This window comes from Anas acuta, chromosome 9 (genome assembly GCF_963932015.1).
Source record: "Anas acuta chromosome 9, bAnaAcu1.1, whole genome shotgun sequence".
Classification (NCBI taxonomy): Eukaryota; Metazoa; Chordata; class Aves; order Anseriformes; family Anatidae; genus Anas; species Anas acuta.
The window spans coordinates 7,597,615-7,623,046 of NC_088987.1; the positions used below are offsets into that span (position 1 = coordinate 7,597,615).

The following is a 25,432-nucleotide window of genomic DNA, read 5'->3' on the forward strand; positions in this document are numbered from 1 at the left end:
CATAAATTCAAAAGAATTTTATGTGCCTGACTTCTGCCACTGAGCAGCATAACAGAAAAAGCTGCCTTTTTTCCCCTCAGTATTGCTATTGGACTTTCTCCTACCAAATATTTATGAATTTTGGTGCTTTGGGAAAGATACTGGGAGTGTCAAAAGCATCATTCTATGCCTGATATCAGCCCCATTCCTTAAACATATTCAAAGTGAGGATTATTTAGTGCAGATCTGAGATGAGGCACAGAGGCCTGGCCAGGAGGCAGTGGTGCCGTGCCAGAGGCCGCAGCTGCCACATTTTACCTCAGCAGCTGCCAGGCAGGCCGGCAGCCCAGAGCACTGAGGGGCACCACCTGACCTCCATTTTCTGTGCCCTATCACCCACCCCTGCCCCAGCTCTCTGCATTTACTCATCGGTATAATTTATTATCCACAGCTGCCTTTACTGATGAATTTTCTATTTCCCCCTGCTCTGGCCTGGCTAGTGCTTTTTGTTCTGCTCTCAGAGCTTCTGTGAGAAAATGGGGGTGGAAGCAGTGGCTCGTGGTAGTTCCCGCTCTTGGCCCTCCTCAGGCGTTGAGGGGTAGGTGTCTACCCAACAGACTGAACTGGAGTGACTGGTTTAAGGCTAAAAAAAAGTCAAACTCTAGATGGGGTTGGGTATGGGTGTGCTAAGGCTGGAGGAGAGATGTTATGATGTGGAAGGAGCGGTAGCGGCCCTGCTGAAAGGGAGAGGTCCTATGAGGGGGCTTCTCTTCCCTTTTAGTCAGTATCTAGCCTGGTCCCAGCTTCCACTGGTTGCCTGCCCAACTCTTCCTATGCCCTACTGTCACCCTCAAAGCCTCCCATGTTGTATTTTCTCCCTTTGTCCCTGTGGGAATACCCTGCTTTCTTAAAAAAAAAAACAACAACAAAACAAACAACTTAGAGGAGACATTGTCCCTGAGCTTCTCCTCAGGCCTGGTTTTGCTCTAGGGGCCTCTGTGAGACTATGTCAGCACATAGCTGCTACTATGGTGACAGCTCTGCTACCACACAAAAACTTCTATGGGAATTTTCTTTTCATCCTGGGGTCCTTCAGTCTATGGTCTTAACACAGGTGCCTGTTGTGGCAGTGATGTTGGTGGTATTGTGATTCTCTGTGCAAGAGAAAAGGTGAAATTATGTATGGTATCACAACTGACATGGCTTTTGTTTTGCTTTGCTCCCAGACTACAAATTTTGTTGTGAAAAGAGATTTGTGAAACACCTAGTTGGTAGCCTGATTTTTCTATTTTTATATATTTTAAAGGAGGATGGAGGCAGTTGACAGGGTCGTGCCATGAAATGGGGCTGTGAAGTGTTTCCACAAGGGAGCTTACTTTGGCTCTTGGGTGGAGGGACCTGGAGCACACCTGGTGCTCAGGGGGTCAGCTGTGAGGACCAACTTCTTAACTAGTGTTACATTTACAGCTTATGATGTTCACCTGTACAACCTGCCCTGATCATGGCTTCAAATGCTTTGCCTTCATAGAGCAACGGGCTTACACCACGGTCAGAAGTGGAACATGTTGATGCCATCAATAAGGTATAGAACCTGAAATGCTGCTTTTAAGTACTCTCTTACTACGTTCCTATCTTACTGTGTTTGTGGTGCACCATACATGGTGTTTAGTTCCGTTTTTTTTTTTTTTTTTTTTTTTTTAATGTTAGTAGAGCGTAATATGCTGCTAGTCTTCAAGATAAATGATTTGGGAGCTAAATTGTGGGGTTCCAGTCAGGCAAAGACAGCTAATTAGCACCTATGTTTTGAGCACATAGTGAACTAGTTCTCTAAAATTAAGTGCTTAAATTCCCTCCATATTCAATAGGAAGAGATAAATGCCTAGAAAAGCAGCTCCAGAGGGAGATCCTTCCTACTTAATTTAGGCTCTCCCTCAGGAGGCTCTCAAAGGCACCTAGCTTTCCCAATGACTATATATGGAACTTACTTTAGTAGGACTGGTTTTATAGGCACCAAAAATGTAGTTGTAATTCACTGTGCAAGCTAGTTGGATTGGATTCTACAAGTTACGTCATCAGAGGATGACTGAATTATTCAAGGAATTAACTTAGGAAGCCCCAGACTACTACTGGATAAGTCCCTGTAGTATTCAGCAGCAAACCTACTCATGGGTATTGATGGCTTTTGCTGTACCTCTGCCTACACACTGCGCTTGGAATGGTGTGGTTGGGCTGTAAAATGGATCAGTGAAATATCTGATTCAAATAGCTCAGGGTATGGTAATGAGTGGTCAGCATATGAGAAAACTGGAGCTTCTTAATTCAGAATTCCTATAGGAGAAATTGTGTTTTAGATCTCTTCTCTGAGAGATGCTTGTCTGCTGCTTGGGTGAGACTGGATAAGCAGGTAAACTAGATAGTAGTTTGTCAGTGCTATACTACCTGTTCTTTTAGTTTTTAACTCAGCCAGAGGCATCACATAAGACATGAACTAACTTCAGTTGCTAATTGATTTCTAAGATATATATGATTCAAAATTTTTAATAAATAAGTTCTCTGTATATATTTGGCATATCACGATCCCTGGTGGTATTCAGTAGGATAAGAGGAAATGAGTGATTTCTGTGGATTCATCTCCTTGAGTGAGGCATTTCTATAAACTGACAAATGGGAACCAGAACTAGAAATCGAGGTGGTTGTTCTCTGAAGCATAACTGGAAGTAGTGTTTGTGGATTGCTATCTTGACAGGATAAGTATTGAGATACCTCCTTTATTGTCTCAGAGGGAGGCTTGGAAAAGGAAATCCATATCAAATCAGTAGTTTCATGCCAAAAAGCTCAAATTGCATGAGCTGTGTTTTTCTTTCCTTACTTTTCTAGAATTTGTTAGTATTTCACAAGGAAAAATCATATCACTACCACTCCACACTTTTATTTTTTATCATATAGTAAGTGTGATCACTACTTGACTTCTGGCATCATTCTTGTGCCAGGGTCACAGTAATCTTTTCTCTGTCACTCTAGTGTGAATTTATGTCCCAACAAAACTGACATGCCAGCCAAATATTTGGTTTTCACAGGAACAGAGAATCAATACACAGGGCATACAGTGTAACTGACTTCCACCTAACACAAATTGTGGGAAGCTCTAAAACAGAAACAAACTCATTTCGCTCTCCTTCAAAGAGCAGTTTGGTGTTGCTACCTCTCTGAAGATAAGTTTCACTTGGCAGGTGATAACTGGTACTCAGTTGCTAAGTAGTAGGAAGTGTGTGCAGTGGCCTGTGAATCAGAGGTGACAATATCTTACCTGAAATCACACAGGCCCAGCCGTTCCCTGAGGCTTAATGCTAACAACTGACCCACAGCTTGTGTGAAGACTGTGAAAACTGTGGGAAGATTACTATATAGACATCATATTGGATGTTTGAATTCACAGGAAAGTAGTGTTATTTAAAACTTGTGCCTGATGTCTCAATCAGTAAATGGTGTAACACGTTTATTTTGTGTCTTCAGAAACAGCAGTTGCATTGATTTTGTGAGAGCTATTGCTGTGTCATAGTAGCATCCTATATGTTTTTGTCACTGCTGACCTACACAAATTACAGTGTCTAGCTGCAACGTAGAACTAAATATTTTGCGGTTCACCATGTTTTCCTCCATTGTTCTTCACCTGGCTAAGAAAACTAAAAGGGAGCAGTAGCCAAACACAGAGTTGTATCTGGCTCCTGCATTTTGGCTTCACGCCAGCAAGCCACTTAAGCACGTCCTGCAAAACTCAAGGTTAAGCGTGTGCTCAACTGCCTTGCTGGATTAGAGCCATTGGGAGAAATGTTGCTCTTGTCATGTTTTGAGTGGAACTGACAATTTGGCTTTTACTGCTTATAAAAATGTTACTTCAAGTCTGTCTGTTGCATTAACATCCATGTGCTCTGTGTACCTTTTAATGAAAGGAAGTTGTTGAAATCCTTTCTTGGGTGTTAGAAGATTTTGCTTACCCTCACCTGGCTCTGCATTGTCTTCATGGTCTTGCTATATGACTTATGTTTTAGCCTCTCCCTTTCTCAATACCCCAGTTCTCTGTGCTGGAGAACTACTAGAGTCCATTGTACTAGAGTACAACAGTGATCAAAGACAAAATTAACTGTCACAGATACTTAATGGTCCTTGAAGTAATACAGTCACTAAACATTGCAAAATGTTCTTCTAAGGAAATGATTTCTGTAAAGTTAGTTCATGGAAATATTTAGTCTGTATTCCTGAATTGACTTGCTTGTGGATTGAGGGATTAACAAATAGGACACCTAAGCTGAGTAAGTGCAGGGTGGGGAAGTCCTGTAGCCTTTCTGTTCTGCAGAACCCATTTTCTGTTGAGAAAGACCTGGAGAAATCTCTACTGGGAAAGACCTGGAGAGGCACAGGTGTTATGAGAGTACCTACAGAAAGCAAACAGTAACTCATGGTGCTAGATTCTGGTTCCTGTATTACTCACTGAAATTACTTCTTGTGTGGCAACTCCAACTACAGTAGCAGCCTGACTTTAGGAACCACAGTTTTCCATTTCTTCTAAGTAAGGATTTGAAATAGGTGACAAGTTCAAGGAGTCCTGTTTCACTCATATTGCTGGTACTACTTCTGTAATCTTTCAGCATCTCTGGGGCAACTATTATGATTGCTTACAAAATAGTAGGAAATTATGTAATGTTTTTTCGTCAGCTGAAAGAAAAGACCACCAGAATATTGAACTGAGCTGCATGTACAAATGCTTTGTTAATCACCTGTGATCCATAGATATGTTTGAAAGTTTTTGCAGTGGATTACATACAGCTTTGTGCACTGTTCTGAGTATGGTGCATAATCAAATGTCAATTCAGATGAAAGATATACACCTGCTTTTTTAAGACTAAATCTTCATAATATTAGCAGCATGAGGTCTAAAGATAAAGAGAGAATTAACAATATCAAAATTACCATGGCTTATCACGAGTGCCAATTTTGTAAAGCTTATGCCATCCCTACTGATTTTCAACTGTGTTGAAAATGATCTGTCTACTTCCAATGTAACAAAATTAATCTTTTACTGTACCCTTGCTGTATCCTTACATATAGGCCGTAATTATTTTGAAATCATGCTTTTTTTTTTTTTTTTTTTGCTTTCAGTGGAGTTCTGTAGCATATCTAGAATAAGGCTGTGTTTTTGGATGTGTTACTGTGGGCAGTCATGGGAACCAAATCATAATTTCCTGTTGTATGGCTTCTCCACAGGGATATGGCATGGCATGTGTGTTGGCTTTGATATGTTATTTTGCAGATTGAAATGCTTGAAACTTGAAAGGTGCTTGAGAATGTTTTAAACTTGCTATGGAGTGTAACACTTGCATTGTGCAAACAAGAAGTTAACTGCATATAGAACAATTGTAGTACATAGTTTGCAATTTTTTAAAAGGATGGTATAATTTTACTTAGAATATTCATATATGAAGGATGAACACATTTGTGAAAACTAATTTCTATTCATATAAAAAAGGGTTAAATGAGCATAATACATTACTTGCAAAAATTGTTCAGCTCTTTCTGTGCTTACGGAATGGTAGAACATTTTTAAAATGCACAAAATGGTATAGTCAGCTTTATTTTATGGAAAAAATACTATCAATTCCCATGGTAATTTCAAATTAAAGCTTATTTCATGGAAAAATGTATTTAATTTGTGATGGAGAAACTTGTATAACTTTAGGCAAGCAGCCAATTTATTACTTTTAAGCATATTATCAAGGCAACTTTCTTTATTATGCTCATGAGAATATTTCTGCTCAAGTTATACATACTGCCCTAAAAGCAAAGTGTTAAGCAATACTTAACTTGAGGTAAAGATTTAATTAATATTTGTACTGCTAAGCGTGCGTTTATGCATTTTGTATTTTTTTTTACACTCACAGTATTTACCTATTTTTAATAACAGATGAAAAAGTTTGCAGACTTAAGTGTCTCCTGTAAACTACTCAAAATTTTTACAATAAATAACAGCAGACCCATTTGAGGTGTATGAGGAGTATGGCTAATGAATCTATCACTAATCTTTTAAAAAGAATATAAAATTAAGATCACAGGCTTAGTCCTAAAATCACAGAGGAAGTTACCACTATTTTCATGGGGCTGACTGGACTACAATAACTCATAAATTCCAAAGTTAAATGCTGAAGATTCCTAAAATCGGCAAGACTTCTGCTTTTTTTTTATAACTAATGTATAGGAATTACTTGAAATGAAGTTACTGAACAATTAGGGCTTAACTTTTATATGGAAAACTGTTATTATGCTATCAGTTTCATAATGTGAGTCCCTGATACGTGTCTTAATCTACTCAGACTGGGAGTTGTATATTAGCTATCTTTATTTTGTTTCCTTTATAAAATTTGTGAGGCCACATATTAGTTTCAAGAGGAAAACAAACAAAACAAAAAGAGCATCTAATTAAACAAAGAAAACCCACCCAGAACCCTGGAGTTTAGGCACTGTCAATGTTTGTATGTTTTTACTTAAGCTCTTGAGGAAATACAGGTGTGCCTGGATCAACCAGTGACATGTAAATTAAGTTCACTTTGAAAAACATTGCTCCTACTCTTAATAAGAACTAAAACATTATAGAGTTCTTTTTTTTTTCTTCATAAAAACCTTAAACAGCTGAGTTAATTGGAGTGCAGTCATGAAACATTTCTTTTTGGAATATTTGTGTCATTGCCTGCATTTTTCATGAGATAACTGAACTTCAGCATGTTTCTTCTAATCTAACTTCACATTTTTACTTTCCAGTTCTAAAAGTAAGTGTTCTTTAATATTTTAAATTATAAGCAGTTAATATCAAATTGTTACTCTGGGCATTGGTTGTGTACTAAGCAGGTACCTCCCTATTTTTCTATTAGAAACAGAAGTTGGGGTAGCTTTCCATATACATGTATAACTTACATTTCTTTTTCTTTGGTGAATTTTTCATGGACTCACAAGTCTAGTGTATAATACAGAATATATTTGCCTCAGGATCCTCTTAGACATGAATCCCTTCCTGTAGGTCTTATTTCCTTATTTGTGTAGGGATCCTACCATCACTACCTCTCCAACTTGTGTACTCTGTCGAAGAATTTAACCTAAGTGTGACGGACATGGGACAGATAACTCACAATACTTTGGGATTGGGTTGTTTTAAAATCAGGTTGGCAAGGCATATAAGCATGCACTTTTTTACTGCTCAATAAAGCAGTTCATCATATTTTAAAGTTGAAGTGTGGATCAGAGTATGTTATTGAATGAGCTCCTTTGAAGTTCACTGACCTGTAGCAGATTGGGAATTTCATAGTTGACTGTACAATTAAACTTTGACTCCAGGGGATAGTTAGGTTTAAATTTCTCATTAGAAATTAATTCTTAAAGGAGATCTTTTCTTCTGTCAGTGAAGTTGTGAAGAGGTTAAATAAAAAGGGAAAAAAAAAAATTCAAATCCATCTTTATGCACAATCTGTCCATGTATTTATTAGAAATGAGTTGCATAAAATAATTTATCTCAGGTTCCGTTAGCTGAGTATTGTTAATCTTTGAACCTTCAGCAAACTCCTTAACTTTTTCCTAGGCTTATTCATACCAAAATTACCTTTTTCTCATTTGTTCCAGTCTCTTCTGAATTACCTTTAAAAGATAAAGGCAGACAGCTACATAGTATATAGATTTATATTCTACAAAATCTCATTAGTACAGAAAGCTCACTCTCTGATGGCTGAAGTATTAAATTTGGCAACTACTGAATGCCTTTTCATACCAATAAAGTGACTTTTATTGAAAATAATTGAGATAGAATCACAGAAAATAGATGCTGAAAGGACTATTCAATTACCAAGAACACCCCTCTGCTTATTGTAGTAGGCTTGTTACTGCTGGAGTGAAGGTCCAGATTCCCAGTTGCCACATATCAGCAGAACCCCAGTGGAGCCTGCAGTGCTTCTTTGGTTTATGCTATTTGTAGATTTGCCTTGAGATCTGATATAAAATAATTTGTGAATTGGAAACTGTCAAAATCTAATTCATACTGAGTGTTTAGGTCAACAAGTGTCATGTTTTACAAAATAAAGGTTGGCTAGCAGCCTAATGAAATGTGAACGTGTATCTGACTCGGTCTCTGTTGGATGCGTTTTTAACATCTTCCAGAGGAAGAGAGGTAAAAGGCATCTGGTAATGTACGGTTTCAGGGACTTCTCTCTATTATCACTAACTCCTTGGTTATAAACAAGGCTTTGGCATCTCCTCTCTCTCTCTGAGATTCCCATTCTGCTTCTTGCAGAGTCTGATACTACAGTCAGATGTAAGCAGTTCTCTAGGACTTCTGTAAATGGGAATTTCACTTTCTGATATTTTTTTAAAAGCAAATATTATTCTTCCTGGCTTGATCTGAGCATAGTGATAACTTTGGGAAGAGCAGGCGTTATTCTCATGACCCAGTTCAGTCTGGCTTGGGAAGATTGTTTGCAGCCAATTTGGAACTCGCATGATTTGCCCTGCGAGCGGCAGCCACGTCCATCTGTTTCATCGGGTAAAGAGCCGAAACGAATGCTGATGGTGATGGCTAAAGGCGGTACAGCAATGCACAACTGAGCGACCGGTCTGAACAAGAGGGTTGCATGGACATGCTAAGGAGGCAGCAGCTCAAAGCAGCATGACGTCTGGACAGCTGGGATGTGAATGAGGAGTGAATATGGTGGTGTGACAGCACATCATGGGTACACGATGCAGAGATGGCTATGGAAAATACTCACTTGTTCACTTGATTCTGCCTCCTTTTGGCTTCAGCACCCCTTTGGTGCATAGCGGGGAAGTAGGTATGTGTGTGCAGTGGGAGGTGTGATGCTCACAGACATGGGCATTTTATCAGTGCACAACTGTACCAGACAGCTACTGAGTAGACTGATGGACAACCAATACAAATGGTTCATTAAACAGTTAATGAGCCCAGGCTCTGCTGCCCGCCCTGTTGCCACCAATGGAAGCTTTGCGCTTATCAAGCAGGGAAGGAAGGGATGGCATTTGATGTTGGCTTCTAATTGTTTGTCAGTCACTTGGGATCAAGTTAGAAATGATGCATTGGGGAGCATCCTTTTCCCTCGACAATCCCTTCACGGACATCAGGGCTTGCAAGGAGCAAGATGCGGTGTTCAGGGGGGAGATTTGGGGCATGAACACCACCAGTGCTTGGCGTTTCGTACCGCGTTGAGGTACCTCAGCTGATGGCCGTGCGCCCAACGCCCTGCGGATCTCCTATTGAGGACCAACCCTGGTGCCAGCCCCTGGTCCCCCCCCCACCGGCCCCGCCCCGCGCTCCGCCCACCTGTGACGTCACCGTGAGGAGGGGCTTCTCCTCCGCGGACTCCTCCCTCGGCATCTCCTTCATCACCATGGCCACAGCCTTATCGGCCGCCCTAGCGCCTTTCCCCTACAACAGCGAAACCAACAAGGGCCCGGTCAGCACCCGCGGGGCTGGGGGGCTCCAGCCGGCCTCCCCCGGGGCCCTGAAACACCGCCGGGAGTTGGCGAGTGGGGTCCTGGCGGGTCGCTGGGGCTCGCGCTGCCCTAGTGGGGAAGTGACCCGCGGGGCCCGGGGTGTTGACGCCTCTGGGAGCAGTGCGTGTAATTAACCGCGCTGCCTGGCTTTCCTGGCGGTGGATGGAGCCAGATCCTGCCATCATAGGCATTACTGCACTTCTTCCCAAAACGTCCTTGTTACTGAACGTAATGCAAGGACTTCTTAAACTTAATTTCCTTAAAATTCACCTAATACACTACATATTCAAGAGAAACAAAATAATTAACAACCAATTTAATATTTTAGCCAAATAAAATGCACTAATGTTGGGCCATGCTCTTCATTTAAAAAGGGTATTTATCTTGAACCCACCGTGCTGTCTTCTGATCTCTTTGACTCTTGCAAGCAGCAGTGTCTGAGTGTACTCAAGAAGCATAGCAGCAGCACTGCTCAGCGTTATGCCAGTGACCATCGCCACGTCCTTACTGTGGTACTCATAAAGCTCCCATTGACTTCAGTGGAAGCTTTAGCAGTGCAAAGACAGCAGGATCTGGCTCCATAAAAGCACTGTTTTCCACTACACTTAAAGTATTCCAACACTTAAAAACCCCTTCTGTTAATAGACTTTACTACCCCGTCATATTATAATAGAATTACTTTCACTAGTGCTGTATTTCATGTCCAATAAAATATACGCACACTGAACTATACGGTGTTTCATAAACATTTCATCAATTGCATGTAAAATCATTACATACTATTGCAATTTTAGAACAGATTTTAACTGACAGGTCAATGCTAGATTTGCTTGCTTGTGCAATGCTTCAGTTACCCTACAGAGAGTTCTTTGCATGCTGCAAGAAATTCTTGGAGCAGAAGTGTCATGAATTGTAAGCATGCTGGAGCTGTGGTGCCTTTGATATCCAAAGAACCTCAAAGTCATTGTGAATTTCATTAAACTATATTCAATGAAAGTTACTTATTATTGCTGAGTATATCAAAGGTTCTTGGTCAGTTATGTATTTAGTTGGTTCATAATTCATATGATGTATTTCAGGTCTATGAAGATCATTTCTTGTATGATGTGGAGCTATCATTAGCTAACACTGTTAACATGCTATTTGTCTTTTTTTATAACACACAGTCCTTTCGTGCTGAGTGCTAGAACAAGGTAGTTTATCAGCTAGAAAGGATGCATTGGAAAGCATGCAGTGCTTTTTATTTCTTGCAGAGTAAAAAACCCACCAAAGCAAAGGTCAGGTCACTTTTTTGAAGACAGAGCCACTTTTTCTTCAAGGTTTCACCTACTGCCTGAAAAGAGTCATGATACTCATATTAGTGCCTGCTGTTAACCTTTAGTAAACAACTCTGCAAAACCCTGGGAATGGTTGATACCATACACAACACATCTCGTCAGTTTAAAGTGGCTAGAGCATGATGTAGAACAGTAACCTGATGAATAGCAGTGCTTGCGCTACTTTTTAACGTGCAGGCATAGCACGATCACTAGTCAAAGCAAGAGGTTTGATACTACTTTTATTAGGTCATTTAGCCTTCCCAAAAGACTACAACCTGACAAAGTCAAGCTGATTTATGTGTGGCTACTCAGCCTTTGATATGAAAAAAATAATCATTCTGAAACTAGAAGTTTGTAGGCAATCTCCGGCATACCTGAGAGGCAGCTTAAATGCTCAGATTTTTAATGGAGAGAGATACAGGTGACAGATCCATTGGGAAATCCAATTGTTTATTCTGGTGACTGAAAATGGGTTTAGCTGTAAGGGTGTGTAAGCTTGGCGGTTTGGGTTGCTGTATTTGAATACTATTGTAACCGGTCCTTACCTGAATTGAATGAAGTGATAATTCATTAGTGACCAGGACAACCTTGTTACTGCTTAGAACTGCAACTGAAATGATCTCTAGAACATTTATCACAGTATTCAAACTATCCTAAGACTTTAGCAACAACTGTTGAAGGATTTTAAAAAAAAAATATTTTGTATTTTTTAAATACACAAAAAAGAAGTTACTTATTTACTTGGCCTCCTTCAATATTGTGTTGTTTCTTAGCATTTTAGCTTGCTCTACGTATTCACCTGTTACAGTACCTTACTGATCAAATCCTGTAATTCTGTAACAGCCAATTTTATACTTGCCAGGTGTTTAGAATGAACAGTTTGTTGATAAGTCAGAATTGCAAGCTAAGTTATTTTCTCATTTAAACAACAGCATAATGATATAGTAAACAAATCTCATTCCTTTCCTTTTTGTCTGCAATATAGATGGGAACAGTTGTGATATAAAGCATGATAACCTAAGTATAAATCAAGAAAAAATGTGAAAAGATAAAGGAAATAAAATATTTGTTTTCATAGAATGTACTACTCAAAAAAAAAAAAAAAATAAAAAAAAGGAAAGAAATGCACCAGTACTTTTTTATTTGTTACACTTAGAACAGTTCCCTTAGGCGATGTCTCAAAAGCAAAACAAGGAGTAGAGTTCAGACTATTCTAATGATGCTAAATATTTATAATAGGATTTAGTAGAAAACATAATAACAATTTCTGCAGGTTTATCCTTTGGGATCAAATAATGGATAGTAACAGACATTTCCAAAGGACTATGTATGTTTGTCAAGATTTTGTAAGGAAATTTGTGAGGAAATGCTCCATTTTTTGCAGCTGGTATTATTGAATATTTCCAAATTAAGTTCAATACAACTCACGCTATGTGATACTGTAATATTTAATGAGTCTTTAATTAAGTTACTCCAAGGCCATATTAATGTAAATCTTTAGGACTACATACAGTTGTGTGTGGTTTTTTAAATCAGTGAAGCACTGAGCTCTGCAACAACACCTGTGTACTATAAAGCTTTATTGTAGAGTTTTGAAATTAAATGCATGAGGCCAATAGATCAACTTCAAGTCATGATGGGTACATCAATTAGAATGAATACCTGGGCATAACTTGAAATGTTACTATTTGAAATGCAATATCATTCTGTAATTTTTTCATTACAGTTGTTTGTAAATTTATTCTTGTATATGAAAAGTCAATGACCAGTGCCTTGTAAATATATAATATTTTGACATCAGTTTTTAAACTATAAGTAATTATATAAATATCATCTTTTATGCAGTAGAAGTAGTTTATCTAAATCTGTAACATAATTAGAAACTGTCTTTTGATAAACATTTAAAGCACTTGAGTCTTACCTTTCAGCAATATTTCTACCAGTTACTCTTGTGAGGAAAGTGAACAGAAAAATTGTTTACATGATCAGATTATTTTTTTAAAAGTATCTATAGACAGAGAAAGAAATTCTGCCTTTACATAAGCCTGTGCTATGCTATTTACTTGTTGAGGAACTGACTGTGCTGCTGCGCCTTCACTTGATGCACTGCTATGGTGTATTGCTGTTCACTGAACTATGGGAAATGATCAGAATGTAGGCATATTTCTCCTTTTGTAAAACAGAAGTTCTAAATCTGCTTTCCTTGTAAAGAAATTTGGAAGGAAGAAAGTAATATGCAGTAAGGCATCATTCATGTATGATGTCATTACAGATTTCATGTCGTATCTCTCCTTTCCGGGTGAGGGGAAACTGATAACTTTTATATTTATAAATGTAAAAGCCATGGGGAAAAAAAAAAAAAAAAAAGACCATTTGTAATGTAGTTTTCATATCAAGTTTTTGATTTGAAATGTGTCTTAGTTCAGAGATGGTGTTTGCAGGAAATGGCTAGTTAGTTTTCCAGAAATGTCTTAAACTTGCAGTAACAGTGGTGAACATAAACTGCTCTTTCGAGTCATCTTGGTTGCGCTGTGCTCTCAGATGGTCTTTACACTGAGGTGACCACAGTAAAGGTCCAACTTTAGAGTACGCACAGTTGACTGGAAAAAGGGAAGATCAAGAATATCCTTCCCATGAACAATCAGAAATCCAGTCAGACTTATGCAGGGGCTTAAAACAGGTATTAGACAGCCATTGGACTAATCATGCTCTTTGCATTGAAAGTAAACCCAATTCTTTCTATGTTCTACTTTTCAGTCCAGAACATCTTGAGGTGCTGATCTGCTCTTTGAGTATTACGCTATTTGCTGAAAAGGGAACCAGCTTCAATAGGTTGGGGAGAAGTTTTATAAAGCAAATGTTACAGAAGGTGCATTAATGGTATCGTTAAGTTATAGCAGCACTAGCCCTTTATGCTTGGAGGGAGAGCAGCTAGAACTACTGTGTGTTGAACTTGGGATGCTTGGCTGCTGTCCAGATCCCCAGGCAGCTGATATATTAGACTTACAGTTCCAATTAAGCAACCTATTCGGAATGGATTTATGCACTGCAAATCTTTGTGTTTTGTAGAGTTTAAAAATAAAAATGGACATGCATGGCTTTAAAATTATGCAGTGCAAACATTTTTATGGCTCAAAATGAGCATGCACAGTTAGACAGTGGTGCTGTGAGAGTTCTAGTGTCCACAGGGCTACCATGAGCTCTTGATTTCCCCTAGGATCTGTTTGTTATTCTGCTTTTTTTTTTTTCTTTCTCAGGCTTTTCTGCTCATGTTTTCTCCATCTGTTTTTCTTTTCATCATCTAAGCTTTTCTACTGTTTTTAGTGGTATATATTGCATCTTATACATCATTAAAAATAATAAGCCATATGGTGAGGCAGTTCTGTGACCCACAACAAGATGGTTATTAAACAGAAAATTTTTTCATCAAGGCTGTTGGTGCATTTTTAACAAAGTGAGGTAAATATCGACCATAAAGGGGGATATGTAATTCTTTTAGGGAAACTTTATTGAGTGTGGTGCAGAGATATCTGAACCAAGCTATATATTCTGAACTGGAAGTAGTATTGTCAAGATAAACCAGCTTTCAAGACCCAAGCTAGTATTTCTGATGTTGTACTTACATCCTTTGGATCCTCTTAGAAAGTTTTCTGTTAATGGTGATCTAACTGCTTTTGACCAAGTTGTTCATTCTTCTGACAAAATACAGGTAGTGCTGGCTACAGATAAGGAACTGGTATGGAAAGACTTGCCCAATGAATAATTTACAGTAAAGCAGCTAAATCCATATTGGCTGAGTTCTAAGTGTACTGCTCATCTTTCATTCCTTTCTTCTTCATTCCAATTTTGATGGAATAATTTAGATTCCAATATTAATATTGGGAGACTTTTTTTTTTTTTTAAACTGCATAGGAGGAAAACTGGCAAAGAAAGATAATACCTGATAAAAAGAAATCACCACATTCACATTTACCCTTATTGGATTGTGCCTTGTGTCCATTTAAATGTCAATACTGTGGTTAAATTGCATTCCACTTTGAAAAGCATTTGCATTGAAATGGCATTGTTAGGTTTTCTGTTTCTTTGTCCATTGGTAGCTGTTGCATTACATGTGCTTCCTTTAGAAGTTGTCATTTTGATGCCTATAGATTCATTCTGAAAGCCAAGTGGTACCGCTTCCAAAGCATCTCCAGTGAAAGCTCTGCAAAACCCACTTTGCTCTAAAAAAGTTAGTTATTTTCCTTAATGCATCTGAAAAGATAGTATGACTGGAAATTGATAAATTTTGTCAAATTAACTCATTTTCTTTCAGCTAGTCTGATTACTGCAGGCTAAGAGGATGAAGACACAAACTTTTTTTTTTTTTCCTCTCAAGTTAAAAGGTTTTATTCAGAATGTACATAGGGGACACACCTATTGGGTAAGATCAAGCTTCCCAACCTTTGAACAACAGTGTTGGTCTAGCTGTAAATAGTAAAATCAGCCTGTAATTTAGGGTGAGGTCTGGAGCAGAGTTAACTTGTGAGGTTGTTTAAGGTTCTGGTCCTTTTGTGAATGAGTTACATAAGGTAGCTGCTTGTGATAGCAGGCTTGGGCAAGGTGCTTTGCAATCCTTTCTTTCTATATAAGCGTCATCTTTTATTAAAGCCATTTTGGATATGTAGCAGTATTTTTCTTCAGTGCTTAGATTGACTTCTTGATAATTTTGAACTGTATTATCAAAAGGGTGAGTCTTCTGACTGCACAATTGCATTTGACTTCAAAAATTTAAGGGAATAGCTGGGAAATTTCTCTTGTCTCTGCTTAGTCTGCGTTAAGAAACATTTTTAAAATAACTGGGTGTATCAATTGGCAACTTCTAATTTGCTTGGTCATCTTCAGCAGAGAAAATACTGAAATATTTTGTCTTTTTGAATTAGGATCCACTCTATGTTGACTTTAGTGTCATGGGTCTCAATCACAGCACACAAATAGTAACTACAGAGTTGGTTTGTTATTGTCATTATGCATGTGCTGAATTAGAATAAGGCATTCCCCTAGTACTAGTTCAAATTAAAATCAAGGTGCTCAGATCACTTCCAAAATAACCAGATTAGTGACTAATATACAATATATGTTCATTGTTCACATATATGAACTGTTGGGCCTCAGACTTCACACGTTGTTTTTGAAATGATAATTTAAATTCTGATTCCTAATAAAAAATGCTATCTGAGATATGTGTGCGTGTTGAAACTGATAGTTTGTAAAACAAAAAAAAAGTGAGAAAGTGAAATCTGTCTTTAAACATTTGGTATGCATATCTTCTATTTAATAATGTGCAATATTTCAGCACACAGGAAAACTGGAAAGGAGATAATTTTGCATAATATTTTCAGATAGGAGCTGGGAACATGCTTTAGCAAACTTTCCTCATCTTCCTTTGCTGGCTCACAACCCCAGATACGTTTCAGCTGCTAAGCTAGTTACTGGACCATAAATACTGAATGGAAAATTTATTGATAAATCTATAAGAATTCTTATCAGCATACAGAAGTATGCCCTCTTCTGCATGTGGTTCTTAATATGCCTTATATGTTGAAGACATGGGGAGGCATGAAGAGTTGGCCTCAGCCATTTTTCCTTCTTTTAGGTGAGGTCTCTTTTTGAGTAACTAAAGGGCTAGAAGTTCAATCATCAGTAAGATTTTTTTTTTTTAATTTTGCCTTAAAACAGACAGCGAAGACTTCAGTATTTGATGTAAAAAATGTATTTAAGAATTATTTAAGTTTTTATATATTTTCCCCTATAAAAATCAGTTTTGTTTTTTTTTAGGGGGTAGGTAGAACTCAAAATAATTTCAGTTCTTTTACACCCTGCCCCTGATGCTGAGGATGTTAATCCAGAATGACGAGTAATCTATTCAATACAGCTGAAATCAATTTGGATTATAAGAGGTAATCTGTGGGGATGTAGAACTTTTGTATTACTGCTAATGCTCTTCAAGATGTAATGCCACAGCTCAACTAAACACAGAATTGATGGTACAGTTGAGTAACTGTGACAGTTAAACAAAAGAGCTTGTGCTTTTTGTTAAAGAATTGTTTAGGGAAAAAAAAAGAAACCGAGCAGGTATTTTTCAATGTGGAAAAATCAGAGGTTTATCAAAGTCCAAGAATAAAAAAATAGTCCTCCTTTGTAGGAAATTCAGAATGTAGAACATTGAAGTACCTGTTACTTACAAGACAAGGTTCTGAGCTTGTTTTGTATAAAAGTTTAATAGGTTAAAAAAGAAATTTGATGTGGTGGTAGGGTAGCCCTCAATGAAACCAATAAATGTTCTTATTTAATGTCAGAAGGTAACTGGAGCTACAAAGCTTGAGACAAACATTTAATTTTGTGCCTGCTTACTGCAAATGTTTATAGATGTTGGGAATCTTGATATGTGCAGATTTTGCTTGGATCTGCTTTTGCAGTATCTCTGCTTTTAACTCTGTTGCTGTTAGGGAAAGGTTCCTGTGCTCTCACATATGGTGTCCTGAAAAGCAAAACTTTGCATTATTAATATTAATAAAGCAAAAGCAGTGCTGACCAGAGCAAAGTGTCAAGTGAGTTATGGCAGGCATAGCTTAAAAGTTGCTGCTGATTATTGGGAGAAAAAAAAAAAAAAACTGGAGCTGTTATATCTTAATTGTTATATCTTAATCCCACTGATGGTTCTCAATAATAAATACATAAATAAATAAATAAATGTTGCCACCTAGAAGAGGCAACATAGGATTATGTTGGCCTCACATAGAATGGGAACTCTCTCCTGTAGCTGTCATCCTGAATCTCAGACCCTAACCTCCGCAGAGAAAGAAGTGGATGATCTGTGGGGAGAAGTCTGTGGGCTGTTTCTGTCTCACTTTGGACCAGTGAGACTCTAAAAAGTGCATGACAATATGCATAGCTGATAACTAGAAGTATAACTGTGTGAAATATGATGCAAGTTCCTTTTTTTTTTTGTTTTTATTAAAAAAAAAAAAAGTGTGTGTGTGGAGTGATACACATTTTGATGTTAAAATGGTATAATGAGTGCTCAGCTTTCCTGGAACATCCCAGAAATGTATATTTTTCCAGTGTTTGCAAGCTTAAGCACTTTGTTCTTGCTCCAATGGGGTATCATTATAAATCCATTCACTCCGCAGCTGTACACCTGCATAACTGAGAAAGGAACTGGGCCCTGCTAGCCCACTCTTCTTTTTTGTGTGTATAGTTTCTCTAGCTTGGGCAGCAACTCAGCAGACATTTGGAGTGAGAAAAAGAGAGGCAAAGAAACAAATGTAATTTAAAAGAGAAAAGTCTCTTATGGAGCTAAAAGAAGGCTCTGCATGCATACTAATCTGATCATGTTCTGCAGTTACAATTCTGTGAGAGTCTTAAGATCATTTAAATCCCCAAACTGTGATTTTCTGCACAGAAAAGAATGGGCAAACCTGTAGAGAATATAACAAATTTTAATCAAAACTGCTGGACGTAGAGGCTGTCTCTTGTTTCCCCTGGCTTTTATGTTACCAGATGAAAAAAGTCTGTTATTGCTGCTTATTGCTGCAGTAGGGATGGCTTTCCTCTGAAAGCCCTGAAGGAAGGTGGTGTTATTTAGGAAAGGTAAAATTAATGTTGAATAAGGGCAACTTTTTCAGATGCCCTGTTACTTTGAGTCAGGTAACATTCTGTGTGCTGTTTTTGAATATTAGGATATGTATAAATGAATTGGTAGATGTCTCTTGCTACGTGACTAATTTCACAGCTATTTTAAATTCATGTTACTTCTAAAATGTTTGTTTTTTGATTGTTCTGAATTTATTTACAAAGGAGGACAGCTTGGACACAGAACACAGTTTGTAATGTATTCTCATCAGTATTAACTCTTACTGAAGATTAGGATGAAAATCTCAGGATTTGAGTTTCATAAATTTGCATTAAACATTATGTGATCAAAATCCATGCCTTCAATTTAACTCTCTTCTATAGTGATTTGTATGATACAGGAAAAGATTTAATTCTGCTTAACATTTTTTTTTTCCTTTGGCTCTTGTTAAAATAAACAGAGGGGTATGTTCTGGATTTCTTTTGGAACAGATTGCCGTTACTTTCTCATCAGGCCTGTGATTAGTCCTGTAAGTATTAAATAATAAGAACATGTCTTACTAGATGGCAGGTTTGAACCAGCAGGTCAGTATAGTTTATGATTGAAAATAATTTTAAGACTTATTTTCCTGAAATATTTATGTTCTCTCCAGCCACCATTCTGAATGCTGCCAGGATAGATTTAGCACTTTCTGTGATATAAACATTTGATTCTCTCCATAATACGAACATTTGATACCCTTGAATTTATGATGTCATTTTTCTGCCAGAACTTAAAAGATTTGAGTACTTTTTACAATGAATGGAGACTAAAGTAGAGCTGTTACAGCACTTTGGTGATAAAGGGGCCTTATGCTGTAGCCTTGACCCAAAATTCTTTATTTTGTGCCTCCTATGCTGTGTGCCCTTGGTAACGAAGGCTTCTGAGTCTCAATGTACTTACTTGCAAGGTAAAACTCTATTTCTAACATGGTGTACTAGAATATGTTTACCCCTTTATTTCCTAAAAATAGGAAGTTGCCATTTATCAGACAATGGCAGTAGTAGATGAGGCAGTGGAATAATGGTGTGACTGCAGAATAACTTGGTGTCCCTGACCTGGAGATGGCCTCTGTGCACAGTTTCTGCTTTGGAATGATCTCATCTGAAGTATGTTAATGCCACAAAAGCAGCATTAACAGCATCGTATAAAACCATTTAGAGAGGATTATGCTACTAACCCTTCATTTAGCTCTTCGTTTATCACAGTCTGGAAACCTTTGGGAAGCAAGTTCTTAAAACTGAGGTATTATGGATGTACTCTTACAAGATATTCTTGATTTGTTGATGTGTACTATTAGTTTGGAGAACTAGCTTTTAAAATACTGAAAAAAAATTGTAACTGCAAAATTACAAAAATGAAAAAATATGGGGGCATGAGTAGGTAATTAGTTCCAGATCTAATCCGAGTTCAGCTGTCCTGGACAGCTAAAGACTCATTCTTCTCTCCTTACCGATGAAGACAAGTTTTTAGCACAATGGGCCATATCAGTTCCATTTGCACAAACGTACTCTTTTGTATATTTATACAAGTATTTTGTGTACTTTTTTGGCTGTAGCGGATTTAAGCTCATTTTACACGGATGACAGCAATTAGCACTGGGGCTGTGCTGCAAGGACCCGAAAGCAATATCTATATTTCTTACAGCCAGCACATCGCTCATATCAGATGCTCTTTGTGTTCTGTATAAACAGGCACTCACCTTCTATATCAAGTTAATCTAATGCAATCAAAAGCACTATTTGTTATAAATTTGTGTTTAACCTCCTTATTTTTGCATACCTATGCAGTAAAAAGAATCTACTTGGGAAAAAAAAAAGTTAATCACTCAGTTTATGTGTTTTTAAAATGTATGCTTTGGCATTACATCCTAATAATATTTATAAAGTGCACTGTGTTTTGCGGTTCTTATGGGCTTAGGTTGTAGGGTTCCTCATTACAGAAGGTCTGATATCTTTTTTATTTATTTATTTATTTATTTTAGTTCCAATCAGTTTGGGGATGTTTACAAGCCTGCAGTCTAATTAAAAAGGTGATGAGTCCACGCTTCTTATAGCAGCTGTTTAAACCAGCCAGGTTTGGCTGGTAAATGAGTATCTTGGTTTAATTAAAGCCCCTGGAGCACCTACAGCATGACATCTGTGACCTGGTAATAAAAAGGAGCTGGTAATGATAAATACCTTTTATGGAGAGGTTCTAGATTCTCAAAACTTCTTAATTAGGTTTTTATATGCAAAAATTGTTAAATAATTGATTGTGCTTGCAGTGAAGCTTCTTTAACACTTACTTTCTTGGGATGGAAATGATACTGCTTGTATTTCAGAATTGGCTTCTGGCACAGACAATCCCTTGGATGAGTTGTAGCGCTAATTAGTGGATTCTGCCTCTTCAGCTACGATGTCAAATTCAGCACCAGTCTGTCCTAGGTAGTTAAAGCTAAACGGAATCTTCCCTGTAGGTCGTGGCATGGGAACCTAAAGCTGCAAAGGTTAAGTTGCCTGACAGTAGCATGACAGCTATTGTCAGAGTTATTTCTCCTCAGAGGTTTTATTTAAAAAAAAAAAAAAGTAAAATAAATAAATAATCGGTATTAATCTTGTAGTCCAGTGCTGTGCGCTGCTTGTGTGCCCTTCCACAAGAGCACATTCATTTAGAACGGACAGTTCTTGAACATCAAAATAAATCTTGATTAAGTGGAAGAGCAGGGATGAGTTAACATTGTGATGTGCTCGCGGACAGGCTCAATAAATGGGCTTCTTATCAGAGAATTAACAAGCTGGTATCTGAGGGAAGGCAGCTTGCTGGTGTTTGCTGTTTGTACTGAGAAATAGCCCAGGGTGTAGCTGACAAACACGAGGGAGGGAGTGAGGGTATATTGGAGGGTATATCTAGTGCTCCAGCACCGGGGTGGTGCTTGTTAGGCAAGGGTGTGGAGGAGAGGTTGTGGCGTTTCAAATATCGGTGTTTCTGTGTACCTTGACTTTGCTGTCACTGAGGAGAGCAACTGAGCCAGCAGAGGGAAAGAAATAGCAAGTTTGCTGTTGATTTAGTCCAGCAGTAGCTCAATGCATTGTCTCCTTGTTGGCTAGGGTAGCAAGTAGAGCAGCCTTAGCTTTTCTGTTGATAACGCCCCAATTGCCTAATACCTGTCTATCAGGCAGCACTGGGAGTTTTGTGTTCACTGAAACACATGGCTGCTGTATTTCACTCTGAAAGCCTTGTAAATAAGGAAGTCTTGATCCAAACTTGACTCTCTGCCATTAAGTTTTGGACGTTTCATGTTAACGAAACCCCAGTGAAATGATGTGAAAGATGGCATTGTCAGCTCGGATCAGCAAAATTACTTGAGTAAATACATAGGCATATGCTTAGACTGGCAAGGATTGGGAGATTTCTTTTCAGCTCAGATAGCATGAACAGAATTGAGGAGAAAAGGAGCTGTCACAGATGGTGATAGCAGCGAGAGGCCCCCTGACACGTGCTTCAACCCGAAGTTTGTTCCAGTGGAGTTGGGGAGGTAGGAGAACACGCCACAACTGCCAAGATCACATGCTGTAACAAACACACTTATTAGCTGACTAAACATGCATATTTGTAAAGAGAGTGATTCAAATTGCTCCTTCCCATGGAGAGATGTTCGTGAGCAGCAACCAAAACCTGAGAAGTGTGTGTGGGTCCCCAGGGATCAGTGCCAGAGAGGAGGGAAGGAGGATTTCCAGGGGTGCGACGGCCTGTGGCACTGGCATGATGTAGCTGCTGCTTTGTTGGAGGAAGGACACATTACCTGCAATTTGGTGATACCTGCCTGCACATGAGCTGCCTTGTTTGAAACCCTGCCAAGCTGTTGGATCTGGAGGCTGTGCTGAGCGTACACAGCATGGGCAGGACTTTCCCTTTCCCCCTCCTGTTTGCACCTTAGCAGAAAGTGCCCTTGGTGTCATTAGCAGCCAATAAAAAATTCAAGTGGCTGATTCATGATCAGTGAAGTGAAAAGGATAGCTTGGAGCTATTTTCACACGTCCCTTTCTGAATTGAACTGTCCTCTCATCAACCAGAGTAGAGATTTTCACCCGTTTTGTCTTGTTTCATTAATAGAATAAGTTTCTTTGGTCAGTAACAGTGCCTGTGATTGAAGACAGTTCAGCTAAGGTAGACTGAGAACTTGCTGTTATTTCCGAGTACATGAAAGACCATCTCCTTTCAAATGTTGCTGTGTTATCCTGAAAGTGTTGAAAAATAACCCTTCTATTTCTTTCGTGCCCCTTTGCTCTCACAAGTAGAGGAATAATTCCTTGTGCGCCTGCTGAGGCTGTTGCCCTTCTCCAAAGGGTTTTCTTTTGTGTTGGCATTTTTCTGTCAGATGCTGACCTTTTATTTCTATATTGCCTATGACAATATAGTTTAAATTTTACTCTTTAAGAGTGAGAACCACAAAATATTAACTGTTTTATTTCTGAGTAAGGGCTTTTGATTTATTTTTGCCCTCTGGAAAGCACCCTGACAACACTGGAGGCTGCAGTGAGATTTTTAAAAACTCTATTCAAGATCTGGTTGCAAACATAGAATTATGCATATTAGTTTCCCTGCATCTAGATAGCTGGAAATCTGCTGTTAATAGACATGAGACATTGACTTGTGTGCACAAGTGGGCTTTCTGAGAGTAAGTGTAGATCAGAAATCCAGGCAGCGAGCTTGTATTTTTGTGCTGCATTTTCAAATGTCAGCAAGAAGTTTCCTTGTTTATTTGTAAAGCAAAGCCTACGTGCACAATTGGCTTTCTGTGCACCAGAGAGATTGCAAACCAAATGCGGGCTTTTGTGATTGTCTTGTAGCTGCCTAATTTAGAATTCCTATTACCAAGCCTGACTTCTTTAGCCTGACTTTGACTATTTCAAGCCAGCTATTTTAGTCTAATGAGAAGTATTACAGATATCACCAGATCAGCAAATTATAGATGATTTTCAATTGTTATAAATACTGCGGGATCTAAGAAAAGAAAGACTTCGCAAGATTTTACAGTAAGTTTTATTCTGGTAACAATAGGCAAGTAACTATTGTATGAATTTTCATTTCTGTTCTGTATCTCCTATCACTGGCCTTAGGGTTCTCTGCCAGTCTTGTTTCTTTTTTTTTTTTTCTTTTTCTTCCCCCCCCCCCCGTTGTCACAACGGGGTTCCATTTTGTAAGTGGTTGAGTTTCAGATAATCCCTTGCTATCTTTTTCTGGTTGTGAATTCTGTGAACCTTCCTAATAAATAATCCGTAAAACAGCAATGTAGGTTGGGTTTTGACCCTTATTGTTACTGTGCTGTAAATATATCAACATTGTTGAAATTTGTCCTCTGAGATCTGCGTATTCAGTGAGTCAGAAACTGGTACAGAACTAACGTTAATACTTCTGTTGTACTTTTGGACTTGCAGGAGCTTTGGCTTGACATATGATGCCCCCTATTCTGTTTGTTATCATGCCTAGAAACAATAGGTGGTGTTTGTAAAGCAGGATGCAGAATGTTCTCTAATGAAATTGCCAAATTAGACTGGCACCGTGGACCAGTACAGCACAGCTGTGGCTTCTTACGAACACAGCTTATATTGCCATAGCTATTGTGCAACGCTGACATTTCTCCTGACTTATATATTGATTTAATACTGTCATTTAGGAAAATATATGAATGGCCTGGATACTGAGAACCTTACAAGATCCTGGGAATAAAGCAATGGCCGAGCATAGATTTATCAGCAGGACTGTTGGGACCTGTGCTCAGTTAGCACCACCACGTACGCTATGGGAATACCCTTGTAAATATTCTGCTCATATCTGGGTTGCATCTGCCTTTGGTGTGTGCAGCTGTCTGTTTCATTGTCTGGTTGAAAAAATCACAATTAAAAATGTCTTGTTGCTTGACTCAGAGCTGAAGTAACTATCAGCATAATGAAAAATTGTGAATCTAATTCACTTTGAATAGAATGTAAAGTTTTGTTAAGTTCAAGTTTTCTATTTAGTTACTGAGGTGACAGGTGGATAGGTCAGAAGGAAATGGGTAGCTGTGAATCTATATTCCTTGATTTTTTTAACTTAAGTGCAATAACAATGTTATTTCAAAATGATCAAAAATTATCAAAAAAATCTCAAGTTAATTGGCTTCTTTATTTCTTATTAAGTACACCATGTCTCAGCTTTTTCTTTTTTTCCCATCTCTTTTTGTTTTTGTTTTTTTTTTAGTTAGTGTTTTTTTTTTTTTTTTTTTTCCTCTCTCTCCTTTTTTTCTGTGAATGACTTAAAAGCTAAGAAATTTTGTCCCAACTTCAGCCCTGCATTTTTGTTCTCTCAGCAGGATACTTGCATGTAGCAAAACCAGCAGGCTTCCTATTTAGGAATCTATAGAAAGGTTCTTGTCCTGATTCATTTTCAAAATGTTTCCATGACACAGTTTTGATGTTAAAAACAAATGTGGAGGTGTGCTTTGTGGCACATATGTGACAAATTTATTTTATTTTTTTCTTTTTACAAACTAATTAAAAGCTGTCCTGGGGTTATTGTACCTGTGTGTCAGTGAAGCTCACCAGGGCAGGTAAATGCACCCTGAGAGATTACCTTTGCCTTGGATGCAGTGTTGACTTTTCTAATGCTCTTTGTCCTTTTAATAAAACTTGAACACAGAAGTCCCGAGCAGTATTAGTCTCCTTGAGAGAGAATATTTTTATTCAGAAAGCAAATGTTATATTATTCCTCAGGTCCTAGCCTGTGATTCAGTGATGCAAATTATGAAACTGTCTTCTGTGTAGAGATATATCTTAATTTATAGCATTAATAAATAGTGGCCTCTGAAAACTAAATGGCAGCAGAGACTTGACCATATTGAATATTGGTACCTTTAAGGCATGTTCATTTGATGTGTGTTGCAGATGCCAGCCAGCTGCTCTGTATCTGTTAGAGGTTTCCT

General features: G+C 38.2%; 1 protein-coding gene and 1 long non-coding RNA gene across 4 annotated transcripts in view; one reads left to right on the forward strand and one right to left on the reverse strand.

Annotated features, from left to right (window-relative positions):
* PEX5L (peroxisomal biogenesis factor 5 like) overlaps nt 1-25,432 on the reverse strand; it is a 102,529-nt gene that overhangs the window by 29,831 nt on the left and 47,266 nt on the right. The window contains exons 2-3 of one of the 3 annotated variants that reach the window (XM_068692423.1): nt 10,787-10,852; nt 9,347-9,451 (exon numbers count right to left, since the gene is read on the reverse strand). The exons of 1 other annotated variant lie outside the window; for it this stretch is intronic. In XM_068692423.1, coding sequence (XP_068548524.1) covers nt 9,347-9,451; nt 10,787-10,852 — 171 coding nt within the window. The remainder of the gene's footprint in view (nt 1-9,346; nt 9,452-10,786; nt 10,853-25,432) is intronic. One more of the 3 variants, XM_068692424.1, reaches the window with a different exon arrangement.
* On the forward strand, nt 163-10,249 carry LOC137861259 (uncharacterized). Its single transcript, XR_011099493.1, has 3 exons — nt 163-577; nt 1,447-1,561; nt 8,306-10,249. It is a non-coding gene; the product is annotated as an uncharacterized lncRNA (long non-coding RNA).